This window comes from Cicer arietinum, chromosome 5, assembly GCF_000331145.2.
Source record: "Cicer arietinum cultivar CDC Frontier isolate Library 1 chromosome 5, Cicar.CDCFrontier_v2.0, whole genome shotgun sequence".
Classification (NCBI taxonomy): Eukaryota; Viridiplantae; Streptophyta; class Magnoliopsida; order Fabales; family Fabaceae; genus Cicer; species Cicer arietinum.
In genome coordinates this window covers 50194362-50204920 of record NC_021164.2, presented here as the reverse complement: position 1 = coordinate 50204920, position 10559 = coordinate 50194362, and the positions used below count along the sequence as shown (strand labels likewise).

General features: G+C 33.1%; 3 protein-coding genes across 3 annotated transcripts in view; 2 read left to right on the top strand and 1 right to left on the bottom strand.

The window, feature by feature from the left end:
• Positions 1-1249: 1249 nt before the first annotated feature.
• On the top strand, positions 1250-5430 carry LOC101506861 (purple acid phosphatase 18-like). Its single transcript, XM_004499993.3, has 5 exons — positions 1250-1526; positions 2710-3378; positions 4368-4556; positions 4717-4805; positions 4949-5430. Exons 1-5 carry the CDS (start codon positions 1389-1391, stop codon positions 5148-5150), a joined length of 1287 nt encoding a protein of 428 aa, XP_004500050.1. The 5' UTR covers positions 1250-1388; the 3' UTR covers positions 5151-5430.
• A 2254-nt stretch (positions 5431-7684) lies between these two features.
• On the top strand, positions 7685-8878 carry LOC101506527 (fatty acid desaturase 4, chloroplastic). The gene has a single exon (XM_004499992.4). The coding sequence runs from the start codon at positions 7819-7821 to the stop codon at positions 8749-8751; it is 933 nt and encodes a 310-aa protein (XP_004500049.1). The 5' UTR covers positions 7685-7818; the 3' UTR covers positions 8752-8878.
• A 595-nt stretch (positions 8879-9473) lies between these two features.
• The window catches only part of LOC101506198 (vacuolar protein sorting-associated protein 22 homolog 1), a 3376-nt gene continuing 2290 nt past the window's right edge, over positions 9474-10559 (bottom strand). Inside the window, exons 3-6 of the mRNA XM_004499991.4 lie at positions 10360-10514; positions 10128-10235; positions 9887-9976; positions 9474-9796 (exon numbers count right to left, since the gene is read on the bottom strand). Of these exons, the coding sequence (XP_004500048.1) occupies positions 9692-9796; positions 9887-9976; positions 10128-10235; positions 10360-10514 (458 nt within the window). The 3' untranslated portion in view covers positions 9474-9691. The remainder of the gene's footprint in view (positions 9797-9886; positions 9977-10127; positions 10236-10359; positions 10515-10559) is intronic.

The following is a 10559-nucleotide window of genomic DNA, read 5'->3' as shown; positions in this document are numbered from 1 at the left end:
AAGAGTGTGGTACTAGTTTTTTTAACGAGAAACTAAATATAATAAAAATGAGAAACGAGTATAAGGGATACTCAGTCACATTACACGTAACAACATAACAGGAAAGAAACGAAAATAAAAAAAACAAGCAGAAACCAAAGAAAATACCACAAAGAGTAAAAACCCAAAACTTAGGGTCAACAACAACTAATTAGACTAAAGAAAAACGAAGAACCACTACCAAACCAGCACGACACTCCACATCCAAAAAATAGAAGAGGATCTATAAAAGCTACAAGAAATCTCGAGGACTTACCCAAAAATCATTTTCACGAAGTGAACTTTATTCGATCCAACCGTTTGCTAAATATTCACTACCTTACAAGTGAAGTATCGAGAATATGAAAAATTTGAACAAAATAAAATTTTTGCATAAATAATCATAAATAATCATGAATATTTTTCTCTTGATTTACAATATTTAAAGTTTTATTATATGTAAATTATAATCCTTCATCCGGTAGAGAATTTTTTAGTTTTGTAATACAAGAAAAATTTACTATTTTTAAGGTGTATTTATTGTTTATTTTAAGATTTCATGTAAGAATAACGATATCGTATATTTTAGGTTTAATTGTAGTTTTGGTTATGAAATTGGTCTTCCTATTTTAAAAATCGACAGTTTTAGTTTCTCTTTCAAATTTTTAAACTGAAAAACGACGACTAAATATATTTTAAATGATGTGACATACAGTTCTATGATATAGAACCATCTATATGCATTAATTATTCATATATCATTAATTAAATTAAAAATATAAAAAAAATTATGAAGTTAAAATTTAAGTTTTCACGACATTTTATTTCAATTTCATGGGTGTTAATCACTCTAAGTCATCATATCACATGTCATGTTATTTAATACATTCCACGTCATTATTTTTTAGTTAAAAAACCGGAGAAAAAGAAGGACCAAAACTGCCGACTTTAAAATAGAAAAATCAATTTCATGAATTAATATAAATAGAGAGACTACATATACAATTAAACATATATTTTAAATAATATAATATATAATACAATAATATTAAATGATTAACATTCATGCATAATTAATATATTTAGATAATTTTATATCATATAAATATACTTTAAATAATTTATAATAGATTAAATCGTCTTTTTTTTTAATTTAAAAATCTAAAAGAAAACATATAAATTGTGTCTTTTAGAAAATAAAACAAAGAAAGTCTCATTCACACAGTGACAAAAAGCAAAAGTACAGAAACACTTACACAATCCACCAAGCTCTCAATAATGACACACTGAAATCACGGATAAAAGATCCCTGCCTCAAGTACATTCTTGTCATTTGCTTCCACACTTAATTATTCACACAAACAAAAACTATGAAAGAACTCAAACTCATTCTAACAGTTTTATTGCTTCTGTCAGTAACCACCATTGCTGATGATTATGTTCGACCTCAGCCTCGAAAAACCTTACATCTTCCATGGCATTCAAAATCCTCTTCTTATCCTCAGCAGGTTACTCATACCCTTCATATTTACTTCAAAATCATTACTTTTTTATACCCTTTTGTTTTATTACTTGATTAAGTCACACCCTTTTCTTTATTTAGAATTTTTTTACTTTAATTGCAGATTGCACATTTGAAAAAAAAGACTTTTTTTTTTCTCATAGCTTATTTAGTGCAATTTTTTTTGTTCTTTTTGGTTTATGGATCCTTGCTATATAGTAATAAATTAATTCATGATGGATTGTGGCTAGTGATGATACTGATTTATGAGGAGGTGCAAAATTTAGTGAAGCTGTTAGGTTAATTTGAGAAATGGATCCCCTGCACAGTCACTACAGTTAATCACTATTGATGGATGAAGATTGGTCGACTCATATTCTGAATTGCTTTTAAAATCCAATATACTGAGCTTAGAATATGAAATATTTGATGTTCATCTAACAATTCGGACTTATGAGTGTCTGGTATTGTGAGTGCAGTACATTGATGTTTGATCTATGAAGTACCAACACTACACGATACTAACACTTAAATGTCGATAGTTATTTGAGAAAATGAAAGTATTTGAATGTAATCATATAGGTGTCATAGTGTTTGATCATTCCGTTGAGTGATATGGCAGCAGTTCATAACTGTAGTCGCTTTTTTTTTTTTTTTCTTATTTGCTGTTAATTGTGATGACATTTTCTTGAAGAGTTTGGTGTTTGTAGCATTTTTAGAAGGTGGGATATATAAATATATAGATTTGTGTCTGGTGATGAAAATTCAACCTTCCTCCTCTAATTTTTTCAGTTCATATATTTAGGTCTGATAATACTTGTTTTGATGTCTAATCAGGGATATTAAATGGCATCTATTTGAAATGATTGGTTAATAATTTGTTATAATGCTTGTTATAATTTAAAATTTTCTTGTTAAAACTTAAACAACCTCCTTTACTTTTGGTCTTTAGTCTCGTTACTTAGGCAATCATATCAACCTTTTTAAGCACGTTACTATAAATATTTGTCGTGCTGCATATGATTGGTGGTGCCGCATATGATTGGTGGTGTCTAGGGTGCCAACATACTTGGGATGCCAGAGATCACAGTGATGCCTTTGCACTGCATTAGCCCTTTATCTAAAAAAAAGCATGTTAAATTATGATACTCATTTAGTTTCAGATTCCATATGAAAAGCGTTAATTGCAGGTTCACATTTCTTTTGCTGGAGACAAGCACATGAGAGTTACATGGATTACTGATGACACATCTGCACCTTCAGTTGTTGAATATGGAACATTGCCAGGGAAATATGGTTCTGTAGCTGAAGGAGAGACAACCTCTTATAGTTACCTGTTCTATAGCTCAGGAAAGATACACCATACTGTAATTGGCCCTTTAGAGCCAAATTCTGTCTACTTTTACCGTTGTGGTGGAGAAGGTCCTGAGTTTGAGCTCAAAACACCTCCATCTCAGTTTCCAATCACTTTTGCTGTGGCGGGAGATCTTGGCCAAACTGGTTGGACTAAATCGACATTAGATCACATCGACCGATGCAAATATGATGTTAACTTGATTCCCGGAGACCTTTCGTATGCGGATTATATTCAGCATCGTTGGGACTCATTTGGTAGACTTGTGCAGCCACTTGCTAGTGCTAGACCATGGATGGTAACACAAGGGAATCATGAAGTGGAACACATACCCTTGATAAAAGATGGATTTATATCCTATAATTCTAGATGGAAAATGCCGTTTGAGGAGAGTGGTTCAAGTTCGAATCTTTATTATTCTTTTGAAGTTGCTGGTGCTCACATTATCATGCTTGGCTCGTATGCTGATTATGACGAGTACTCAGAACAATATACATGGCTGAAGGTTAGTCGGTACCAGTTTCTTAGCACTTCCTTGGCGCAAATTTTAAACTATGCTTAGTCTTCAAGTCTTTTTTTGGATGAGATTATGTCGTGATGGATATATCTTGCATTGAAAATCTAATTTACTTGATAAACACAAAATTGTTTATAAATAACTGTGATTATACCTTCCAACAAGAAGTGAAAAAAGCAATGAAGTTGATTATCCTGTTTTTGAGATGACTCCAATTGTTGATATGCATAATATTTGTTTTCTACTGCCACAATGTCACTGTTTCCAGTTTTCTTCATTTGTCTTGTTATAGATATTTTCCATGTCTTTTGGTCCATGTAGTCGTCTCGATCTTCTGAAGTAAACCTTAGTTGTTTTGTTATAGGTTACAATGACTGTTTCTAGTCAACTTTGAGATTTATGTTTAGTTTTATATTGTTTTCTAGCGGTTTTGGGGTCGAACGCTCTGCCTGCTATCTGGGATTAACAACATAGCAATGACATACAGTCATTTGGAAAGCTAGGACTAGCATCCTTAGTTGCCTTGAAATCTATGATGAAACATGTTCGACCATTTAGAAATTAGTCAAATTATGAAACCAGAAATCATTATTGCTTCTTCCTTCCCTTGATTAGGTGATTACAGTCACTCATGATGTCTAATAACACATGCTGGAAGTACAAAAACCTTGGTGGCAGATGCATGCATTGCATTTGCATATGGCTAGAATGAACCACATACTTAAAAATGAGAATCTTTCATAAAGATATGAATAGAATCAGGTCTTTAAACTCATATATTAGAGACTTAAGCTATGTGCAATTGAAATATTCAGTGTTGTCAAAAGTGAATCGCGGAAAATAGCAGTTTGTTAAAGTTCAGCTATGTTACAATGCAGCTACAACCGCTATTTGACAATAATGAAATATCCTCCGCTCCGCTTAGGTATACATCGCATATAATTTTAATCTCTTTATATCTTTTTTGTGATCTATAGACAGATTTGTCAAAGGTGGACAGGAAAAGGACACCATGGTTACTTGTCTTATTTCATGTTCCATGGTATAATAGTAACACAGCTCATCAAGGTGAAGGTGGTGATATGATGCAAACCATGGAGCCATTGCTTTATGCTGCTAACGTTGATTTAGTTTTTGCCGGTCATGTGCACGCCTACGAACGCTCAGTAAGATTATTTATACAGCTTTTAGTTTCATTTCTTTGTAAACTTTACTTACTGATAATTGCATCTTAACTAATCTTTGTACGTCTCATGCTTAGATTAGAGTTTATTAATGCAATTTGTCTTTTCAAAAGGCAAAAACTAATTCTTGTGTGATTGATAGAAACGTGTATATAATGGAAGATTGGATCCTTGTGGTGCTGTCCATATAACAATTGGTGATGGAGGGAACAAAGAAGGCTTAGCACATAAGTAAGTTTGATTCTACCCTAAATATTTTCTTGAAGTTGTTTTTAAGTTCAACGCTTGAGGTTGTTCTTCCTTCTTTAGTGTCGTTTCAGGTTCTTTTATATCATTCTTACCATTTCTATGCCCGCATCGTTGATGTTTGGCAGGTATATTACTCCACAGCCAAAGTGGTCAGACTTCCGTGAAGCAAGTTTCGGTCACGGTGAGCTAAAGATTGTAAACTCCACGCATGCCTTTTGGAGTTGGCACCGGAATGACGACGATGAGCCAGTAAAATCTGATGATATCTGGATAAACTCTTTAGTCAGCTCAGGATGTGTTGATCAGAAGAGAACTGAAATCCCTTGATCTTCTTCTGTCTTTCCTCAAACAATGTGTTATCAAAGAGTTTGGCTGTGAATCCAAATCATGAATCAATTCCTAAGATTAATATATAGTATTAATATCAGCTTGAGTGAGTCAATTGAGATATATTAGTACTTTGATATATGGTTTTTCCTATATTTACTGTAAAGTAATTAAACCTAGTTGTCTCTTACCAATATATGGTATTGAATATATAATGTTGTCTTAACTTCAAAGATTGGTTTCTGAATAGAAAAGTCAAAAGAGTGGTTATTTGTGTAAATCAATGGTAAATTGCTTCCTTCTTTTGTATTTCTATAAGCTCCCACCAATGGTTTATGATATGAGCTTTTGCAGATTAATACATCACTTATGCTTGTAAACTTGAAAGACATAAGTGGTAGTTGGTTTAGAAATTAAAATTTCTCTCTCACAAATATTAAGAAATTAAATATACGAATCCAATTTGGTAGGTAACATTTAAGCGAAAAAATTATATTTTTTTTAGGTTTATTGTATTTTTGTTTTTTTGGGTTTTACTGAAATTTCCTCATGTTTAATTTAATTTGACTATTTAATTTTGTAAAATGATATTAGATGTGGTTATTTTCTATACGATAAAAATCCTAGTATATTTGTTCCTTATGAACATGTTGGGATTGATGCAATATATATTAATAGCATAGAAACAACATGGAAACCTTACAATGAAGTTTATGGACAAATTTAAAGGCAATTTGATTGGACAAAATCACTGTGGAGATGTTACAGTGAAATTTATGGACATAGTTCAAATATGCAACAATGGTTAAAGATAGACATCACAAATAGAGTCTTGTTGTCATGCTCTTGTTGTTTGTATTATAGATCGGTAGAATTTGTGCTTATATGCTTTTTTTCTTATTTGTTTTGTGGAGTATAAGAGATTGTAATGTAGTTGTTTAGATTGTAATGTCTTCTTGATGTACTGATTTTAAAAACGAATGAAATGTTAACTGTTTTGGTATCTCTAGTTTGTGTCGCATTATTAATTGAAGTATACATAAAATGTTGTTTCAAACAAATTAATAAATACACAATTAATTAAGGTACACACAAAATGTGTTTGAACAAACTTCCCCAAAATAGCTAGTGTGTTATACAATTATATCAACAAAAAAGTCTTGACGTGTATCAAAATAGTCTCAAATATTTACCACCAAGAATATGAAAGTATATCAATTTAGTTCATAACATTTGTCCACGAGACTATTAATATGATATGTTAGTAAAGTTAACTCGGATAAGTGATTGTCACTAACAGATGGATTAACTTGATTAACGTTTTAAAAAACCAAAGATCATTTTAAAATTCTGTTAAAGTTAGAGACTTGGTTGAAACAAGTGATAAAAGTGAGAGAAGATCTTGGGTATTTATTGTTTGTGATATATCATTATATTTTTTATATTCTTAAACTTTATATTTTTAAAAAATTATAACAAAATCTCACAAGTGTTTATAATCTGACGCTTTTGGATAAAGCAAAATCAATTGAGAGAGGTCTCCATTGCATCTGGCCATAACCTGATAGATTATTCTCCAGAGTTGCATGCTGTACAAAAAAAGTATCCACAATTGCGTAAAAAGATATTTCGATTTATTTAAACGTAAAACTAAATAACTAGTTAGTCGAGAACGACAAGAGTCCGTAAGAGTCACCAAGGTCCAAGACTGAATCAAAGATAACTATAATATGATAATTCGACAATTACGTTCACCTTTCACGTTTTTAGTGTCACTAACGACCAAGACAAATGCAGGATAACCAGAAGAATGTGTGCACAAATAATGCCAACATGACCGGGTGAAGAAACATGAGAATGAACCGATTGTGGGGAGCTATGAACTTCTTCGTATAACCAAAAGTCACACATTAAGGGCAATATTTTGTTCTTTCTTGTAATTTCAGGCATGCTCATTTTATATTTTCTGAAGGATAAACACTTCAAATAAAAAAATTAATTTTTTATTATTCATATAACCATTTTAAAAATTTAAAATGTATTTAGTTTGTTCATCTCAAATTTAAATATACTACCATGGAAAATACCTATCTTCCTATTACCACAATATATTTTCCTTTGATTATTAAATTAGTTTACTTAATCCGCATCTTGAACTTGTAAATTGGTGGAAGAAACACATCCTTACATTTACATATTATTAGTAACCACTATCTCCAAATTTGGTGGCATTCAATTCAGCTATGTCACGAAAAGATTGGTAAGTGGACACAAAAAGCTTACACTTCCATTCGTTGCTTATATGACTTGTAAGCCTTAAAGCCACACCAATCAAGCAAAATAAAACATACTTTGGGGACCACACAAAAAAAAAATAGCAATTTTTTGGTCCACGTAAACCATCAACATTGCTCTATGACTTATTTTCATTAGAAACGTATAAGGAAATTGTGAATCAAATATGTGATGCCAATTCAATGTTAAAAAAAAATCCTCTAACGTTATTTGAGAATTCAATAACACCACGCATCCTCATTGTCCACCATGCCTTTTTCTACTTCCACAAAAACTTCATTTGTTCATTCTTCCCACAACCACTACTATTGTAGCTCCAAATTTTATATATCTTGCCCTTACATAAGCCTTTGATTCCTCTTCAACTTCTTCAATGTCTTCCCTAGTCCAACACAAGTACCTTCCAAGTTTTCGCCACGGACTATGCACAAAGAGCACGCAAATCCAACGAATTCGCGTGTATTGCTCCACCACCACCTCTACTACCACTGCCGTTAAGTCTAAGTCCAATGTCAAACAATTAACTGTGGAGCCCAAACTTGCACTACCGTCGATAAAGGTGGTAACCGCCGCTAACCGTCCATCGGATAGCGACCTAAGTTTGCAATCTACATGGACTCATCGTGCATGGGTGGCAGCCGGATGCACAACTTTGCTAATTTCTTTGGGAGAGTCCATTAATGGTGCAATTGATATGCATATGTGGGTTGAGCCCATTTTGGCAGGTTTGGTTGGTTACATCTTAGCTGATCTCGGGTCAGGGGTTTACCATTGGGCTATTGATAATTATGGAGATGGGTCAACCCCATTAGTTGGAGCCCAAATTGAAGCTTTCCAAGGCCATCATAAATGGCCTTGGACTATTACTAAGCGTCAATTTGCTAACAATTTGCACGCACTTGCGCGTGTGGTGACCTTTATAGTGCTTCCTATTGATCTTGTTTTCCATGACCCTATAGTTCAAGGTTTCGTTGGGGTGTGCTCTGGTTGCATTATGTTTAGCCAACAATTTCATGCATGGGCCCATGGGACAAAGAGCCGGCTTCCGCCGCTCGTGGTGGCTTTGCAAGAGGGTGGAGTGCTTGTGTCACGGTCGCAGCATGCGGCGCACCACCGGCCACCGTATAACAATAATTACTGTATAGTAAGTGGAGTGTGGAATGAGTTTTTGGATAAAAGTAAAGCTTTTGAAGCTATGGAAATGATATTGTATTTTAAACTTGGAGTTAGGCCTAGGTCATGGAGTGAGCCTGCTTCTGAGTGGGTGGAGGAGGTTGAGATTGCTTCTCAAAGCCAAGCCCAATGACCCTTACCTTTTTTTTTCTTTATTAAAATATTTATTATTTATTGCACATAATGTGTGGCTATATGACTTATCTCTATTCTTTCCACACAAATAAAAATTAATAGATTTTTATTTTTTTGTTTTAAAATAGCATTGACTTGTATATATACTTCGTAGTTCATATATCTGGCAAAGTGCTCATCAGGAGAATGCATATACAAACTGTTACGGTAAAATGCAAGAAACTACTATTCTTGAAAGAAAAAAAAGTTATTAAACAACAAGTAATCCACATCACTTTAATACTTCTCCATTAGGACTTGGGATATGGATTTCAAGTCATAATTTAGAAGGGGACTTCCCTGCTGTAACTCCATTTTCAATTTTGATTATACCATCAAACATGATAAAATCTTCTATTAAGAGTGAACTTTCAAGAGACACTCAAGAAAAATAAATATTAAAAGAATATTGCAATAATCATGAGTTTTTTTAATAAATAATAGCTTATTGTATAAGTTCACATTATAAGTTCAAATTAGCTTATGTATCTCATTTTGTTAAGAAACTCCTATTTAACTTTTCCCATAAATGTTTATGAGCTAAGGGCTTCTCTGTTAGAAACTGGTATCTTCACTAATAAGATGTCTAACATTTTCATGTGTAAAAAACCATAAAATCATTTTACTGAAAAGCATCCATAACATAGAAATTAATCCAAACATAGCTTAAGTGATAGGAAATAAACAAAAAAATATAAGAATCATTTCAAGTCCAGTTTTAGAAAAATATCTTGATATCAAAGCATAGGTCACTTACATAGTAAACTAAAAAAAATAAAATTAATTACACATTGTAGAACAAATCTGTCAAGAATCCAAGAAGAACAACCAATTAGCAAGCTTACAACAATCAAACAAAGGTCTTGAAAAACCTGACCTCAGATTCTTTTCTACCAAATTTACAAGGAATCAATTCCTGTCAAAGACGAAATGGGGGATACACAAGGAAACCAGTAACGCCGTTTCCCATCTTTGTGGCCATCATCAATCATTGCAAGTCCCTCCTGCATATAAGACATGTGATTTGAGGTTCATATTTTAAATGTTATCAGATAAGGTAACAGAAACAACTTTGTTTTAAATTAGTTTCTTACATCAAGTAATGTATCAAGTGCATCAATAGCACGGCCAGGAGTCCAAGATAGCCTCCTTTCTACTTCACTGACAGTCACAAATCCTTGACCCTGAAGTAAACGAAGTGCTCATCAAGCAATTACAAGCCATGATCAAGAAAGTTTATAATTCGGTGACTCTTAAAAAGCAGGAAAATGGAGGAGGCAAGTAAACACGTCTATACATTAGTATTTCCAGAAAGAAAAGAGAAATATCTGCTACCTGGGCAAGTTCTAGAATTTCATTATGGTCTTTGTTCAGCTCAGTTGGAACCGAACGAACAAGTTTTTTCTTTCCAACAGAAATAACTTCGAACCCGCTACCTAGAACCTGATATTTTTGTGCCACGTCAGTATGCAACTCCACAGGAGTCAAGCATATTTTATTTACTTATTTACATCACATTTTGATATGAAGTAATAGTCATAATTTGGTTTATGCTAAAGCACAAGACCTTCAGTTTACTGATAGCACGCAAGCAATCATCCTCAGAAACAACTCCGCGATCACTTTTTCGTCTCTGGCGAAGGAGATTACAGAGTTCCTGCAGGTTGATCAATCCACCATTGAGTGGTCTAGTAGCCAAGCAAATGTCCACTATTTGAACTCCTGTCAAGCCAAGTAGCTCGTCTTAGCAAACATTCTAAGGAAAGA